This window comes from Enhydra lutris, unplaced genomic scaffold (genome assembly GCF_002288905.1).
Source record: "Enhydra lutris kenyoni isolate GAN:26980312 unplaced genomic scaffold, ASM228890v2 scaffoldscaffold82, whole genome shotgun sequence".
Lineage (NCBI taxonomy): Eukaryota > Metazoa > Chordata > Mammalia > Carnivora > Mustelidae > Enhydra > Enhydra lutris.
In genome coordinates this window covers 3,860,154-3,878,103 of record NW_019154166.1, presented here as the reverse complement: position 1 = coordinate 3,878,103, position 17,950 = coordinate 3,860,154, and the positions used below count along the sequence as shown (strand labels likewise).

The following is a 17,950-nucleotide window of genomic DNA, read 5'->3' as shown; positions in this document are numbered from 1 at the left end:
ACACGCTGGGTGTCTCTGGGCCTCATTCTACATCCAAGGGGAACGGGAGTGGGGCGCCTGGGGGGCTCAGCCAGCAAAGTGTCTGCCTTTGGCGTGGGTCATGGTCCCGGGGTCCTGGGATCGAGCCCCACATTGGGCTTGCTGCTCAGCGGGGAGCCTGCTTCTCCCTCTCCCTCTGCCTACTGCTTCCCCTGCTTGTGCTCTCTCCCTCTCTTGCTCTGTTAAATAAATAAATAAAATCTTTGTTAAATAAATAAAATCTTTGTTAAAAAAATAAATAAAAGGAACAGGAATGTCACACCCACCTCCCCAAGCCACCATGAAAATAAAAAAAGACTCTCTAGGGGCGCCTGGGTGGCTCAGTGGGTTAAGCCTCTGCCTTCGGCTCGGGTCGTGATCTTAGCGTCCTGGTATCGAGCCCCACATCGGGCTCTCTGCTCAGCAGGGAGCCTGCTTCCTCCTCTCTCTGCCCGCCTCTCTGCCTACTTGTGATCTTTGTCTGTCAAATAAATAAAAAAAAAATTCTGTGTCCTGCAAGGAACACAGTATATAAGTCATAAATGGTGGCTTCCTGGTCCTCTTCCCAGCCCCCTCCTGTTCTTGATTCTGTAAGAGCGGCAATTTCTGGAAAATTAATACCCCAAAAGATTGCCTACATGAGACCATGTATAGGAAGGTAAAAATATGCCCTTTTTGCCAGATGAAAGCATTCGAGAACCCTGAAGAAAGTGGTCCTATGTTTTCTATTCCCGTTTCACATACATCTAGCTGTATGGCCTTTACATGTTTTGAAACAGAAATAACCTCAAAAAGAAAAAAAAAAAAAATCGCTCGGTTAGAGAGGACAGTGCCTTTCCTTCCTGGAAAGGGAAAATGAAGTTTCGTGCCGGGTCTGGCTCTGCCTTCAAGCGTCCCCAGCCGGGCCTCCACAGGCGGCCCAGTTTTCCGAGAGCAAATACCAGGAGATATTTCCGCCCCAGCTGGGGAAAAAGATCTTTTCCAGTCCCAATCAGCGCAAGTGAAGACCCGGGCAAGCTCCTCTGTGGGGCCAATAGCCACTGCCCCCCATTCTTGCCCAGGACCTCAAGACTTGGCCTGTGGAAGGATGGAAAGCAGCTGGTGTGGCCTGGAACAATGAGCAAGGGGCAGAGGGGCCTGAACGCAGGCCAAGCCATTGGCAGGCCCAGGCTGAAGTCTGGATTTTGTTCAAAGTATGACAGTTTGAAAGCCACTGGAGAAATTTAAGGAGAGTGACATGATCTTCTGTCCTTTCTCCAAAGATGGCCCAGGCTTCAGCGTGGAGAACATCTAGCAGAAGAAGGCCAACCCACAGCTGCTTTTATGTGGGTCCTCAAGCTGGTAAAAAGAATCACTGGCAGGTCCGCTCATGTTAAAGAAACTCAAGGTCACCTTAAAGAAAGGCCTGAGGAGGGGCTCCTGGGTGGCTCAGTGGGTTAAAGCCTCTGCCTTTGGCTCAGGTCGTGATCCCAGGGTCCTGGGATCGCGCCCCGCGTCTGGCTCTCTGCTCAGCAGGGAGCCTGCTTTTCCCTCTCTCTCTGCCTGCCTCTCTGCCTACTTGTGATTTCTGTCTAATAAATAAATAAAATCTTAAAAAAAAAGAAAAAAAAAAGAAAGGCCCGAGGGCAGTGTACTGTGTGTGGAGCAAAGTTTCCACAGCAGAGGGTCTTAACCAGTGAACGCTTCGCCACCCCCCCAGGGGACACTGGTTGTCAATCACAGCCGGAGGGTGCCACCAGCATCTTGTGGGTACAGGGCTATTGCGGAGGCCACACTGCACAGGACCCAGATGTGGAATGTGCAGAATTTGAGAAACCCTGCTCTAGAGTCCCATTTCCCGGATGTGGACCCTGGCTCTCCCATGTACTTGCTGTGTGACTTGGGGCAAATTACTGAACCTCTCTGTGATCCTCCCTGCCTGTAGTAAGCCCGATACCTCTTCCTGCCCCCAGAGGCCAGCAGAGGAAGACTGAAAGGCAATTTGCAAAGCTGTCTAGCCTTCCTACTCTGCTTTGCAGGTAGGAAGCGCTGCTTGGCACAGCCAGAGAGGAGGAGGAGGGGAACATAGGACGAGAAGCTTTTCCTAGCCCTGTCTGGTAAGGAAAGGGATTCAGCCCAGCTATGAAACGGACTCAAGTTTGATTCTAATTCCCCCAAACAGAAGTTGGGTGACCTGGGGCAACTTCCCTGACCTAACTCTTCCTTAGCTATAAAACATGAGCTATCCTCGCAAACATTAGAGCAGGATGGCTACATAATGTAGTCACCACTCAAGAATTTAGTGGCTGTCTCTTATGAGTCAGTAGTGAAGTCAGTCACGGAAAGCAACAGAGGAGATGCGTGGCACACAGGCATTTTCAGTACACAGTATCTTTCTAAAAAAAATACATCATTCTGATTTCAAAATGTGTTCACTGTAAGATTGTGGGATACACAGTGTGGCGGATATATATTTCTGCTTAGCATTCCTCTTTTTTGGAGAAGGGACTCAGCCCAAAGACTATGTGAGCACTGGGGGCGCCTGGGTTGCTCAGTCAGTTAAGTATCCAACTCTTGATTTCGCCTCAGGTCATGATCCTGGGGTCATGAGATCGAGCCCCGCACTGAGATCCACACTGGGCATGGAGACTGCTTAAGGTTCTCTCTCTCCCTCTACCCCTCCTCCTCACCCCCACTCATGCAAGCATGTGCACTCTCTCTCCCTCTCTCTAAAAAAAAAGACTAAGTGAGCATTGTTGAGGCTCCTCTTGTCACCGTGTGTGTGGAGTCAGTCTGAGAAGGAAGCCAACAACAAACACAGAGCCAAAGACCTGGGGACATCATCTGAGTTCCTGGATCCAGCCTTACCTGAAGCTGCTGCAAGCCTTGGATTACATGTTATAAAAATCTCTGTCACCTGCAACTGAAAGGGTCTGAACAGGATAAATAGAAAAGCATTGTATTTAAAAGAAGAAAAAGCCCACAACCCAGAAATACAATCCCACAAACATCGTAACTTTTGAGTGTGTGGCCCTCCCAGGTTCCGTCGTGGTGATATCTTTGCTTTGTTTCACTTATGTGTTTTAGGGGTGACCCAGAAGGCTCTTGTTAAAATAAGAAAATAGGCGTTCAAGCTGGACTCCCTTGTACTTGGAACACTGGAACTCTGTCCCTTCTTGAGCTGTGTTGCTTTGGGAAGGTTACTCGACCTCTCTGATTCTTGGTTTACCCATATATACAATGGAGATAATAATCCTAGCAGCACTCCGTAATGACAAGAGTTACTCACACTGTATATTACATTCCTAAGATGTGATGTGAGGAGGCGTGTACAATCTCTACTTTCCTTGAGCAATGGGTTCACCTGCTGTCCTGAGCGTAAGGGCTGTTGTTACAGGTTTGTCAAACTCTGAGCTTTTAATTACATTATATTATTTAAAAGAGGTCTATTCTTATTTGAGACATCTATGCTTCTCCCTTCCTTTTCTTAAACTTGCAACTTGTTGTCTTACTTATTTTTTTAAGATTTTATTTATGAGAGAGAGAGAGAGAGAACAAGCGGTGGGAGCAGCAGAGGGAGAGGGAGAAGCAGGCTCCCCATGGAGCAGGAAACCCAAGGCAGGACTTGATCCCAGGACCTTGGGATCATGACCTGAGCCAAAGGTCAGACACAGGTGACCTGTGCCTGATTATTTACCAAAGCTTGTATGACACCTCTTTAAATTACAGCTAATTATTCACAGATGTTGTTAAAATAACTTTGCTCACTCATGGGATAATGACTTCACTCACTTTGACTTCCTTGAGAGATAAAAAGATAGCACGAAAGCAGAACCCATTGTTGATCTTTATTTAGCGAAACCCATAGGGAACACAGCTGGTATCAATTAACTGCGGCTCTTACAAATGATGTAGTGCTTTCTTACTCCCAGAGATTTGGGGTTTCATCAAAATCTGGGAATGCGAAGTACACACATGTAATCAACCATCCTGTGTTTGGAGAAGAAAAAAGACTGGAAGAGGTAAGATGGAACTATCTGAAATACTCATGGCTGGGGCGCCTGGGTGGCACGACTGGTTAAGTGAACAATTCTGGGCTTCAGCTCCTGTTGTGATCTCTGGGTTGTGAGATCGAGCCCCACGTCAGGCTCTGTGCTGAGCATGGAGTCGGCTTGACAGTCTCTCTTCCCCCTCCCTCTGCCCCTTCTGCACGAGCTCTCGCTCTCCAAAAATAAATAAATCTTAAAACAAGCAGAAGAAAAAGAAAATAATGGTTAAAAAGAATGAAATGCTCACGGCCTCAGATGGCCATCCTAATGCACGGAGTATAGACAAAAAGGAGATTTTCAAACTTTAAAATGAAAGGAAAACCCTATTCACTAGACAGATCCCTGGGAGGTCAGAGGACCAGAAATCCTGCGGTGGGAGGAAATGTCACGCCTATAGCCCACAGAGCCGAGAGAAAGGAGCACGGAACAGCTTTGTGGACACAGGAGGCAGAACACACAGGAGCCTCGAAACACGATGCAGTGTTCCAAGAGTGACCCACCTTCTCGGCCCCCGGCCCCGGGGACGAGCCCTCCAAGTCCTCGTGCACCCGATCCAGCAACCAGAGCAGGAACTCCAGGGCGTCGTGCTGGCCATTGTCTTGGAACTGAGAGCCGTACTTGGACACGGCGTTCTGAGAGGAAAGTAGAGAGTCAGAGGGTCAGTGTGGCCCTGCGAACAGCCAAGTTTGCACCTGGAAGCACCAAGTCTACCAGGGGTCACCGCTCAGCCCTGAGCGGGGCTGACAACATGGAAACAGCAGGGAATGAGAACGATGGGCCAAAGCCTGCCCTTGGGGAACAGTGTCTGCAAATGCTCTCCGGGCGTTCTGCAGAGAAGGCACCTGCTGATACACGTCCTGTCCTTCAGAAACCCACAGGGCTGTCTTGGTTGACTACCTGGATGCTCTTGTCCCTTCATGGCGAGGATGCCTGCTCCCCTTGGCCGCCTCCATCAGTCTATCTCTATCTCCTGGTTCTCAGCTCCCGCAGGTGGAAGCATCTGGCCCTACCCTCTCCCTCGGTGACTCATTCACTCCTGTGGCTTCGGCTCTCTGTTGGGAAAGACCGTGGGGCGGGTGCCCTAAACACCCCCTCTTTCTAGTGGGTGTGGAATCACACTTCTGTGGTTAGATAGCGCAAAGGCTGAGCCAGCCCTTCACCCTCTTGGTCAATATTTACCCGGTGCCCACCACGTGCCAGATACTATTGTAGGGATGGGGTTACAACAGCAGAAACAAGGCACACAATAGCCACGGGGCTTTCATTCCCTTCGCCCTTCCTGTCCAACTGTGCCGCAACTTTGTCGTTTTCTACGAGAAGGCATATTCCGGGTTTGGGTTTTTTTTTTTTTTTTTTTTAAGGTTTATTTTAAAGGGTAACATATGGACATACTTAAAGAATTCAAGACATAAAAAAGGACGATCATGAAAAGTCTTCCCTCCACCCAGCTCCCCAGCTCTGAGAACCCGTCCCGGGGTGGGGGGCAGGGAGGACTCTTAGCATTTTTCTCAAGCATCTTTCCAGGGAAATTTTTTTTTTTTTTTCAAATGCATGTGCAAGCAGGAGCATCTGAGAGTAAGCAAATCCCCTTGCCTGTGCGCACGCGCACGCAGGTGCACACAGGGCACGGTGGTTGTTTGCCCCGCCCCCTTAGACACCGCCTGCCATCAAGCCCCGCCCCATGCAGGGCTGTCCTCGGCTCCCTTGGGAGCTGTCTAAGCTCTGAACCCAGATGATCCTCGCCAATGCCAACCAAATCAGACAGCCTGGGCTTTTTCCTTTCTCCCTCTTTAATCCTTCCACTGGGATTTAAAGGAAACTTTAGGATATGACAAAGCAAAATTCAAGATGGAATTAGCTGAAATACCGGCTGGGAGTCTTTCTTCTACGTCATCCTAGTTCATGGTTCAGTGGAGGATCGAGTTTAGATTCCTCCTCCAGGCTTCTTTGTCCCTTGACCCTCCAAGGAGGGCTGCCAGATTTCGCAAATAAAAATACAAGGGGCTCAGTTAAGTGTGAATTTCAGATAAGCAAATGATTGTGTTTAGTGTAAGTACAGCCCATGCAGTTATTTGGGATATATTCACACCAAAAAGTGACCCGTTGTTTAACTGAAATTCAAAAGTAACTGGGGCATTACCATCCCACTCTCCATCCTCAGTACCAGCATTGTCTGGGCAGGGTGGGGGGCGGGGAGCAGCCACCTCCAAGCCAAAATTTCCAAAAACCAGCTCTCCCTCTTAACATCAGTGTCCTCTCTTAGATTCTCTCTCCAGTCCCCGTAGGTCAGTGCCAAGCAGTCTCCGTGGCCCCTCAGCAGAAACCCATTCCCGCCAGGGTCCTAACTGCTGCAGACCCAGATGATGGCACCTTCCAGACTTGGGAAGCCGGCCCGTCCCCCACCCTCAACCCCAAGCTGGGTAACCTCACACCTTGGCTCAAACCTCCCCTGACTCACCACCTAACAACTCACCCTCCTCTCATCTGGCCCTGACCCTGCCTTTCACCATCTTCCCCCAGGCTGGAGAGCTCCCGCTAACCCAGCCACTCGGGTACCCCAAACCTTGTTCTTCCCAATCCTACGGTCTACACCTTGATGTTTTCTTCCTTCCACGTGAAACCCATTCCCCTCCCCCAAATCGTGTTAATCCTTCCAGACCTATGCTCTTCCTTGTAGCCTGGCGGGGAGGCCACGCAACCTTTCCAGAAAGAATGTGAGAATTTCAAGACAGACAAGCTGAGACCTTGGACATGTCCTTCTAGAGAGACAGGGTGATTCTGCTTTGGGGGATCTGGCATAAGGAAATTCGAGCTAGGAGCAAAGATACTGCTAAGTACTGAAGTCTCCTGGGGAAGACTTACGGCACACTCAGCGGGCCTTAAAAATGATGAAATAATGAGAAGAAAATCAATGAGCCTATCATTTTTTTCTTAAAGTGCAAAAATACCTACTTGAGGTTGTTTGATATCTATCTATATATATACCCACAGCTAGAAAAGCCCAGAAATACATGGAAGTATATTAAATGGTTATCACAGAAGGATGGGACCATAAGTGATTTTTTTTTTTTTTTTGTATGCTGCATTTTTTTTTTTTAACAGTGAATTTTGTCCTTTGGCTTTTTTTCTGATTAGAATGGTCTCTGGCAGGTATTTGTAGAGAGTTTGGGCTTTTTCAAAATAACTTGACCTATTGATTCCTAACAGAAGACACACAAAGTCTATGAAAATGTCACCGGAGCTGTATTAAAGCAAAATCCTCACTTGGGGGAGACGGACGGAAATATCTCATCCTTCTACCCCTCAACCTGACAGAGCTCTAGCTGTGTGTGTGTTTCTCTCAACATTGGTAATTTCTAACACGTCTCTTAGAAAATTATTCTTAGTTATTTGCTATTTTCAGTGGTTTTTCATGAAGGAAATATGATTTTCATACATTCTACATGGTGATTACGTTTGATTTTCTATCTTGCTTCTGACCTCATTAGTGACTGCGATAATGCTACAATAGGGATTTCTAGACCCATCTAGCAATTTCCTTTCTGTTCAATCTTTTCTATTCCGTTTCTATTTCATGTCTTACTGTTTCATCCAGAACTTTCAAAATACAAGAGCAATAAAGAAGCCATCCTTGCCTGTAAAAGGCAATGCCTCTTGTATATCACGTGAGGCATACTGTATGTCTAAAACTGTAGGTCTAAAAGTGATGGTTAAGTACATAAGCTAAGATAAACTCCAGATGGCTGAAATCCTTAATATAGCCATGGGAAAAACTAGATATACATAACACAGAACCTTTACCAAAAGGTATGACGTAAATAAAATCTACAACTTCCAGGATTGGGGATACGAAGGAGAGAGTTTGCGGAAAATATTTATGGCAAGCGTAAGGGTTAAGGAAGTCAGAGAAACAAGTAAAAAGAGCGTTGAGATCCAGCAGAATGGACAGTCAACACGGACAGGAAAACCCAGGCTCAGCCTCACAACTAGTAAAACAGCATAAAAATCCTGTACCTCACTCTTAATCAAATAAATAGAAATAAAAGTGAGATGCTATTTCTTTTTGTTCAGTAAGCTGAAACAGAACATTAGCCTTTGTTCCCGGCACAGGAAAAAATGACCACCATGTGACCCACCATAGAGATATTATCTAATGCTAACTATGGCAATCATATTGCAACAAACATATCAAATCAATTTGTTGTACACCTTAAACTTACACAGTGTTGCATGGCAGGGATAGCTCGATTTTTTTTTAACGGGTGCACTGCACTGGACGTAAGTTAAACCTCAGCAACAGTGATTCAAAAAGAAAAAACACACAGAAATAAAACAGTCACATCTTTGCTTTGATCGCCTAAGTTCATGTCAAGGGATCAAATTTAGGAAATGGCCAGAGCTGAGGACAATGATTTAAGTATAAGGATTTTCAGTACGGTGTGATAATTAGAAATTAGACATTGTCAATTAGACACTGACTTGTACAGTCAATGTCTCTGCAGGGAATGGTTCATTGACTGAAATATGACACAATCATTTAAAATTAAGTTTTACAGAATGTTTTAATGGCCAGAAGAGAGACTTAGGACAATATTTACATGAAAAGAGCAGGATACAAAACTGGAAATTTCCAATATGTAGATGTTCTGAAACACATCGATGTTTATGAAGGCTGTCTCCGGAGGGTCCAGTTCCAAATCACTTTTGACGTTTTTAGCACCTAACAAGTTATTATACCATGCACATATTTAATGAACATCATTAGAGAAGCAAAGTGTCATAGATAATACCATGGGCAGGATCTGTTTTCAGGTGTTTATTCATGTGCTGTTGAAACAGAGTGGTCCTACTGTCTGTAGGCTGCGTGTCTGGGAGGTCAGGAAAGAGGACACTACAAAGCCATCCCATCTGCATGGCTGGGATTGGGGTAACTCAGTCTGGCATGCCGGGCCCTTCTCCATTCCCCCCTTCCTCGGTCTGAAACGATCAATCCCTCCTCAAGACCCAACTCTTGGACAGAACCTTCCGCCCTTGTCCCCAAACAATTCTCCAGACCCTCTATCCAGGGAAAGAGTCTCCCATTAATTAATTTTTAAAAAGATTTTATTTATTTAATTGATAAAGAGGGAGAAAGTAAGTGGGGGTGGGGAGGTGGGAGAGGGAGAAGCAGACTCCCCATTGATCATCAGGGAGCCCCATGACGGGCTGGATGCCAGGACCCTGGGATCAGGACTTGAGCTGAAGGCAGGTGCCTAACTGCCTGAGCCACCCGGGCGCCCCTTCTGTTAATTTGTTTATTCTTGCATTTATGCTGCCCCGACCACAGAAGGCCCCTCAGCTCCACCTGCCCGGGGTGATCGCAGTGATCAGTGACTGACAAGGAAGGCACATTCCCACGCTCCCCTGACCCTGCTTGAACTTTCCTGATGGTTACTTCTCCAGGGACATGCCCTCCCACATCCCCCCCCACCAATCAATCACCACCTCCTGCTGCAACTGCCTTCTGAGTGCCTTGTATTTTGATTTTCCAGCCCTTGGCACCAGCTCTGATCACCGGCCTGTGGGATCACTGCATTAACACCACCTCTCCTGCTGGATGGGGAACTCCCAAAAAGCAGTCGCAGGAGGTTTTGCACTCAGGGCTTCTCTTGAGTTCCTTGTTCCTGGGAGAGTGTCGGAACACTCCAGAAATGTTTGCTGGGTGAAGGGATGTTTCCTCATTATAAAACAAGAGGAGCCCACCTAGTTTGTAATCAGCAGGGTTTACTGAAAGCCCAGATGCTGGCCTCGTTGGCTCCCTCCAAGCTCTGGCTACCCAAAAAGTCCCAGGAAACCTCAGATGACATCACCCTTGTTAACAATTAACAACCAGACTAGCCTTCACTTCCCTGGGTCTCAGAGGGAGCTTCCAGGCCCTGGGGATTAGAGAGCAGGGGTGAGATAGGAAATCCTGGTGAGTCACCGAGAGAGCATTTACTAATTTGGAAGATTTTTTTCAAGCTACTTCTGTCTCTCCCCTGGGGGCAGGACCTGCAGGAGAACAGGAGAAGTATACAAACATTACTTCCCTCCCTCCCTCCCTCCCTCCCCCACGCCTCTCTAGGTGAGAAGGCAGAATGGCAGGAATGACAAAAGCTTCCTAGGGGGTCAGGCACTGTTCTAAGTGCCAATGCAGAGAACTCACCCATCCTCACTATGATCTGATAAGGTGGGTACCGTTCTGTCCCATTTCCCAGAGGAGGACAGTTGAGGCGCAGTGGGATTTGGAGGTCACAAAGCTCCAGAGACCTTGCTGTTAACCACTCTACCCTACAGCAGTCCCCCACATCCTAAGTTTTCTGTGGTTTCAGGTACTCGAGGGCAAACCTCGTAGGGAAGCAGACGAGCCTCCCGACTTAGGTCAGAAGCTCAATGGTGTGGCAACGCTGACCTCCCTCGCCTTGCCTGGCCTCATCACCTCGGCATTTTACCACCTCGCATCCTTGCCAGAAGGGTGAGTACAGCATATGATATTTGCAGAGAGAGACGCCATTCCCCTACCTTTTATTACGGTATGCTGTTATAACTGTTCTTGTTTTATGATGAGTTACTGCTGTTCCTCTCCTAAGGTACCTGACTTACAAAGTAAGCTTTACCGCACGTAAGTATGCATGTGTAGGAAGAAACATGGTATTAATCTATGGCTTCAGGCACCCACTGGGGGTCTTGGGATGTATCCCCCAAGCATAAGCAGGGGAACACCGTAGTGCCTCATTACTGAGAAGGCGAATGCTGCCACAGGGAGATACGAATGACATCCTGTTGACCCACTGACCTGCAGAACAGAGAGGAGAGCAGGAGGCTGGCACCCTGTGGGTCACATGGCAAGGATTGCTTTTTCAGGCTGAAACTCAAGAGCGGTGATGCCTGTGGAATGAAAACTGACAGGTTCCCCTCCCCCAAGAACAATCCTTAGTCTATGGGGAGCCTCAGCTCTCTGCCCAGAGCTGTAGTTTTGGTAGCAGGAAGCAAGCCATGTGCATCAATGATCAGGAACTCTGTAATCCAACTGGGATCCCAAACACGCGGCTGAACCCTGAGGGGGTTCGTGTGACATACAGAACTTCCAGGGCCACAGGACCCTACAGGGTAGGGTAAAGTAGAAGGTGATCCCGCTGCCAATGAATTGCAACCCCAAACCAAGGCATGGTGGGCGATTTAAGGTGCACTTTCTCCAACAGAGCACACTCACTGCCTCTCCCCGGGGCACTCAGCACAGTACCCGGCCCACGTGATCTCAGCTTCCACTGGGTTTAGAATAAAACCCAAACTCCTTACCACGGCCTCGAAGACCTTGCAGGATCTGACCAACCTCATCCACGCCCCAGGCCACTAGTTTTCTTTTCGCGCCTCCAGGCCTGAGGCTCTGGGGCTCTCTGTTCCCTCTACCTGGGTCACTCCTAGCCCCTTGACCAGGCGGCGTCCTTGTCATTCAGTTCTCAACGCCGGCATCCTCTCCTTCCTCAGAGGCCTTTCGAATCAGGCTTGCCACGCCACACCCCTCCAGACTGGAAAGGGCCCCGCAGCACTATATTGCCACCGGGACCCAAAGGCCTTCAACTTCAACAAATGTTTGTTGAATGCAAAAATGCTGAATACACCCAAATCGACTCCCCCCCCCCCCAAAACACCTGGGAGAAATTCACAGAGAAGACTTCGGCAAGCGATAGCACAACACATCACCGCGGAACAAAGGCGGCGAGCCGAGCTGCCGCGCTGAGTGCCCTCGGAAGAGGGCCCCCAGAAGACCCTTTCCGGCCGGGGCGCGCGCTTTGGCCATCGCGGCGAGGGCGGGAGGCGGGCGCGCTGCCTACCTTGAACTCGGCGGAAAGTTGGGGCGTGTACTCGCGCGTCCAGAGCGCGCGCACCAGCGCCGCCAGCTGCTCGGTGACCTCGGCGCGGCCCGGCGCCGCCCGGTAGCGCCCCAGCGCCAGGAACTCGGCCAGCAGGTCGGTGTTGCTGAGACACTGCACCACGGCGTTCATAAAACAGGTGTTGCCGTGGTTCTTCAAGCCCTGCGCGCCCGGGGGCCGCGCGCCGTCGCCGGCGGGGGGCTGGGGCTGGGCGCCGGGCAGGCGATCCTCCCCCGGGCTCCCGCGCGCGGCCGGGGCGGGGCCCGGAGCGCAGGCGAAGCCCCCCTCCCCGTCCCCGTCGCCCTCGCGGGGTCCCGGCTGGGGCTGCGGCCGGGGAGGCGAGGCCCCCAGGCGGGAGCGGCTGCCCAGTGCCAGCAGGAAGCGGCTGAACAGGCGACGCAGGGAGCGGCGACGGCGGGGCCGGGGCGCGGGCGGCCCCTCTCCCGCCGCGGTCCCCGCGCCCGGGTCCATGGCTCCCGCCCGCGCGCCCTCGGAGCCGAGCCCCCCGGCCGCGAGCTGGACGCGCCGCTAACCGGACCTGACAGCCCCGGAAAAGCGGCGGGTGCCGACTACCTGCGGGCCAGGTGTGCCGGGACCGGGCGGAGGCGGAGCCAGGGGCGGAGTTGCCCCGCCCCGCCCCGCGCGGGAATCCGGCCGCAGGGCCCGCCCAGGGCAGCGCCACCAGCCCCCACCCCTTCGGGCTCGGCCCCGCGGCGCCGCCAGCGAGCAGAGGCGCGGGACTCGCACGCTCTGGGTCCCCACCCTTCCTTACCTCTTAACCAACCGACGCCCCGAATTTCACTCCCACTCCCGCCAGGCTGCAAGCTGCGGAACGGTAGAGGGGTGGTACATTGGAAAGCGCCTGCTGGATTGCCCAGCCCCGGATAGCTTGAGTTTCTGGGAATTACGTGCAGGTGAATATGAAGAACGCGGAAAGGGAGACTCCCCAAGGGGCAGCCTCCGGCGCAGCGAGAGGCGCGCACCGGGAGCTGGGACCGGCTTGGGGAGTGACCGCGGGGTCCTCCCACTTGCAGGAGCAGGTGTGCGCGCACAGGTGGCGCTGCCTCCTGCCCGTCTGTCCCGGTCCGGGAGGCCTTCCAGGACTGGGAGCCGCGCGTTGCCCCGGGAAGAATCATCCGGGATGGTTGTGATTTCCTTCTTTAAACTGCAGACCAGGTCAGAGTCGCTTCCCCAAAACCTGCAAACGAGACTTCAGCGTCCTAGCTGGCCCGAGGAGGCTCGCGCCAGTACCGAGGCCAAGAAACCGGAACTCGACCCGGCTCTGCGGTTGGCTGAGCACACAGGCTTGCTCTTTCCAACCTCGGTGTTTGCTTACCAGGAAGTTTTCCGGCTCTCAGGCGCGCCTCCTATGCGGTCCCCTCGCTGAATTGGTGCCCAATCAGAACTGGCTTGGCCTTGCCCCTCCCTTGGTTCCCTGGGTCACCCTGGGGGCCTCCGCTCACCTAACCCTGTAACTGTCAGGTTTATAATTAATCAGGCAAAGTCTTGCAGACGAATTTCTCATCAATTTCTGGCTCAGAAAGACAACAGCGGGACGCATTATTACATCAACACCCTGAAATGTTACTTATTTGATAGGTGATCATTTATTAAAATATCTGCCTTGATGTGTCAAATAGGGTCCCAGCAGATGACCTGATGCAAAACAAAGCGGGGGGAGGGGGGAGCATTAGTTAAAGAATTAAAAAAACAGGCCTAGAACAAAAAAGTGTACTGTGATTTGGAGACTTGAAGTGTTTCTTGAAAATGCCATGATTTACCCTCTCTGGAAAAACAAAAACAAAACCAAAAAAACCTATTTGGATGATCAGTACACAAAGGCCATCCCCTTGCCTTCCCTCGCCCAGAAAAGCATCTGTGAAATTTCACCTTTGATGGTTACCCCGGGATCCCCAAGAACGCACGGTTTCTTTGAGAAGGTACCAAAATTCAGGTTTCACTCTACTCCATCAGGAGTTCTGCCAACGCTTTAACTCACTATTTCACTTAATTCTCAAAATAACCTTTTAAGCCGGTATTCTCGCTTCACAAAAGGCCAAACTGAGGCTCAGAGAGTTGGAAGGAAGAAGAGAGATCCTAATATCCTACCCATGATCTGGACTCAAACCAAGTCTTGCCCCATTGCAGCTTGACGGATGAAAGGCTGGTTAGGAAGGTAAGCAGACCCTCCTTATTTTTAGAGAACAGCAGCAGTGCTGTGTGTGGACAAATGATGCAGAAAGACCGTGGGTTTTACTGTCGTAAAGCAGAGATTAAGACAGGAAACCAGCAACTGGGAATTTATTCTTAATAAAAAAACCCTTTTAATTACAGTCTGGACAACTTATTCTTGAACATATTCCCATTTTAATATACAATCTAAGAAGGTAAAAATGCATCCTACAAAGAAAAGGAGAAATTTCACGATAAAAGTATTTTGACTCAAGAACAGAATCACGGATGTGAGGAAACCCAAACCAGTGTTAAGAGTTATCTAAGGTCAACTTTCAACAGAGCCGTAGGCAGTGCTGCAGTCCCAGAAGTCTCCGCGGCCTCAGGAGGAAAACGGGCACTTCCATCTCAAAATTGCTCCGTCAGCACTCACGCTAATGATGTACTGATTTCCTGGACTTATCCGGATGCTGGTGATGTTGCCGCTGTGTCCCACCCCGACGTGAGTCACTTCACCCTCATTATAATCCCAAACTTTGACCAGATGGTCATTTCCACCTGAAAAAGACCAGCAGGTGTATGTCATTTCTCCCCCGGGGTTAGGGAGGAACAGCCCTGATTCCAAGCAAGTGGCTAATTTTCAACACATGCTTCACGTTCCCACGTGGATAAAGGAAGAAAATCTGCATAGGAACTCTTTTCCTTGATTATAAAAACCTAGGTCTGTTGTAGTAAATTGGGGAGAAAGAAACACAAAGAGGTGATATCCCCTTTTAGCCCACCGCCCAGAAATAACCACTGAGAAGGCCTTTGGTTTCGCTCCTTCTGGTCTTTTCGGTACAAGTATACAGGTCTATGTAGGCACCTGTATGTGCGGTTGGGGTCACACCCTGCGTAGTTTTCTATCATGCTGAAAGGAGATGTGTTTGTGAAACTTTAATTCATTCGGAGCATTTATTCGTTAATGTCCTGAAGAATCAGGGCCTGGCAGGAAATGATGGTCAATGATGTTCCAGAAGGCGAGTTGTATGGTCGATGCCCACCTCCTGGAAATTCTGATTTTTAAGACTTCCGGAGGAAATAACAGTGCAAGGCATGCCAGATAACCCAGACCATTTAAAGGCCCATTTCTGCATCGATCACCACCACCAAAAAAGGGAAGCAATGTAAGGCTTAGCTTTTCTGTGTGCTCCCAAGGCTCATGGACAGAAGTTTCCTCCCACAGAAGCGTGACTTCTGCAACTTTCTTTTCCAGCCACACCACCTGCAATGCTGGGGCCTGACTCTTCACCACGGGGGCCTGTTGACACTTGTGTCCTCACTTCCTGTTGCCTCCCACCTTCTGGGGGGTTCTAGGTTCCCATTTAAATAAGCAGGGCTGGGGGCTTCCTTTTCCCACCCCAGGACTCACCCGTGACGAAGTGCACTCCTTCCTGGGTGATATCCATTCCATTGACCGACCCAGACAAGGAACCTTCCAACTCTCTGATGACCGACCCATCAAAGACTTCCCAGTAAGCAATCTGGAATTCAGAAAAGCAGCGTTGGGCAGGGTTCGGCCCGGTGGAAGCATCCACTCGCGCACGCGCACACTAGCAGAAGATGGTTCTACTTTATATAGAAAGTGGCAAAAATACACCCCGGGAGGAGAGATGGGCTGGAATTATAAATAGGCTCAGGCAGGGGGTGGAGAAAGGCATTTTCGTATTTTTGGCGTTGGTTTTTACATTCTCGTTCTATTTAGAGAGAAGGAGACTGTGCCAGTAAGCCCGGATTGTGACAGAAAGCGCTTTGGGTGAGACCAAGCGCTCGGGAGTCCGAGGCAAGCTGTAAACGAAGAAGGAAACAGCCACAGCATCCACGTTCCCGGTTCAGCTCTCAGGGGAGGGCGTGGTGGAAGGGAAGCGTCCGCCTCCAGATGCTGGGGGAGTGAGCCGCCCAGAGAGTTCTGTGGGCTCTGGTCCCTACGTCTGACTGCGAGCTCTTCCCCACCTCGCCCTATTTCCAAGGTTCTGTTCTGCCTCAAAGCAGTGAAACAACCCCCCCCTCCCCCGCCACCGCCCTAGCGTGGGGTCTAGAGGCAAATTGATAATATGGCTCCTCCTAGGTTAGGGATGGGGAACAGAAGGGCAGGCGGGAGAGTGGGGGGTGCTAGAGGGAGGGAGATTTTTCTCTCAATATACTGCTTTTATACTTCTTGAACTTTGAACTGTGTAAATGAACAACCTATTCAAAAAATTTTCTTTTCTTTTTCCCCCCAGATTTTATTTACTTATTTGACAGAGAGAGAGCACAAGCTGGGGGATGGGGAGGCAGAAGGAGAGGGAGCAGCACCCATGGGGCTCCATCCCAGGACCCTGAGATCATGAGCTGAGTGGAATGGAGACGCTTAACCAACTGAGCCACCCACGCACCCCGAGAAGATCTCTTTCCAAGCAAAGCACTTGACCAGGACTCAAGAGTGTGAGCTTGGGCAGGCATTTCATATCTCATGTTGTTAGACATGTGCTGTTCAGGTCATTATGTTCGGAATCCGTATTCCTCTGAATCTAGCTAGAAATTGTGTATGCTGTTTTAAAAATTTTTTTTCTTTTAGCTAATTTATTAATTTCCAGTGATGCTTGATCGCTTTAACAAAGAGTTGTTTTCAGGACGCCTGGGTGGCTCAGTTGGTTAAGCAGCTGCCTTCGGCTCAGGTCATGATCCCAGCATCCTGGGATTGAGTCCCACGTCGGACTCCTTGCTCAGCAGGGAACCTGCTTCTCCCTCTGCCTCTGCCTGCCACTGTCTGCCTGTGCTCACTCTCTCTGACAAATTTTAAAAAACAAAACAAAAAAAAAAACCAAAACAAAGAGTTGTTTTCATAGGAAAAGCGTAAAGGAATATAGATGTATGCCCAAATCCTCGTTTCTCGGGTAGCTGACTGCCTGGTCTCTTGGCCAAAGTCATAGTGACCCTCTTCGGGGCAGCCTGACGGCACCTTGGCTTTCCCTCAGGCGTATCCTCTGCTGATGGTCTTCCCTGAGAGCTAAGCATGGTGAGGTCCTCTGCCACTCAGTTCTCAGCTCAAGTATCACCTCCTTGAGGAGACCTTCGCCAATCATCCTAGCTAAAGCTGGATCGTGTAACCTGTTCTACTTCCTTTTATCCGTTTCACCATCTGACATCGTCTTGTTCTCCTATTAACCCACAGTTCATGGACGGGTTCATTTCCAAGTGCCCATCCCATCCATCCCCTCCCACCTTCGATAACGATGCAAGGTTGACCAGCTACCTGACAGCAAGAACGCCATCATGTCCCCAGCCCTTCGGGTCATTGTACTGATTCATGATTTATGCTTTGAATATTCTGGTGACAATTGGCCAGATGAGGGCAGGAGACTGTTTCAAGTCTCATAAACTCAAAGACCATTCCATTCCCTGGCATAAGGGAAACAGGACACAAATCTACAAGCTTTATGAACCATGTACTAATAGCACTTATGGTGACATCATGGCGAACTTCCCAATATCCTTTCTGCGCCCTCACTGCCCCCGACCCCGTTCCAAGAGGAAACCTGCTTAGACCGGCAGTGAAACGGGCCTGGGGGTGGGCAGACGTAAGCCAGGTTGGGTGGGCAAGACACAAAGGAACTAGTAAGGCCAACCTTACAGACACTAGAGTGAGGCAGAACTCTGGGCCCCCCCAAACAGTCTGTCTGTGTCAGGCAAACCCTGGCCCATACCTGGGGGCATTTCTTGGGTTTTTATGACAAAGTATCTTTGGACAGTAGTCCCCAGTCACCTGGGAAGCTTAAACAGGGAAAAGCCGCATTCCTAGATTTTTTTTTTTTAAGATTT

The 17,950-nt window shown here is 50.0% G+C and overlaps 2 protein-coding genes across 4 annotated transcripts in view; both read right to left on the bottom strand.

Moving 5' to 3' along the window:
- LOC111161101 (ubiquitin specific peptidase 43) overlaps positions 1–12,409 on the bottom strand; it is a 49,545-nt gene extending 37,136 nt beyond the window's left edge. For both annotated transcript variants that reach the window (XM_022524584.1, XM_022524585.1), the window contains exons 1-2: positions 11,900–12,409; positions 4,547–4,678 (exon numbers count right to left, since the gene is read on the bottom strand). In XM_022524584.1, coding sequence (XP_022380292.1) covers positions 4,547–4,678; positions 11,900–12,409 — 642 coding nt within the window. The remainder of the gene's footprint in view (positions 1–4,546; positions 4,679–11,899) is intronic.
- Positions 12,410–14,057: 1,648 nt separating this feature from the next.
- Positions 14,058–17,950, bottom strand: part of LOC111161217 (cilia and flagella associated protein 52) — a 45,848-nt gene continuing 41,955 nt past the window's right edge. Inside the window, exons 13-14 of one of the 2 annotated variants that reach the window (XM_022524805.1) lie at positions 15,522–15,633; positions 14,058–14,668 (exon numbers count right to left, since the gene is read on the bottom strand). In XM_022524805.1, coding sequence (XP_022380513.1) covers positions 14,493–14,668; positions 15,522–15,633 — 288 coding nt within the window. In that variant the 3' untranslated portion in view covers positions 14,058–14,492. The remainder of the gene's footprint in view (positions 14,669–15,521; positions 15,634–17,950) is intronic. The other variant, XM_022524806.1, reaches the window with a different exon arrangement.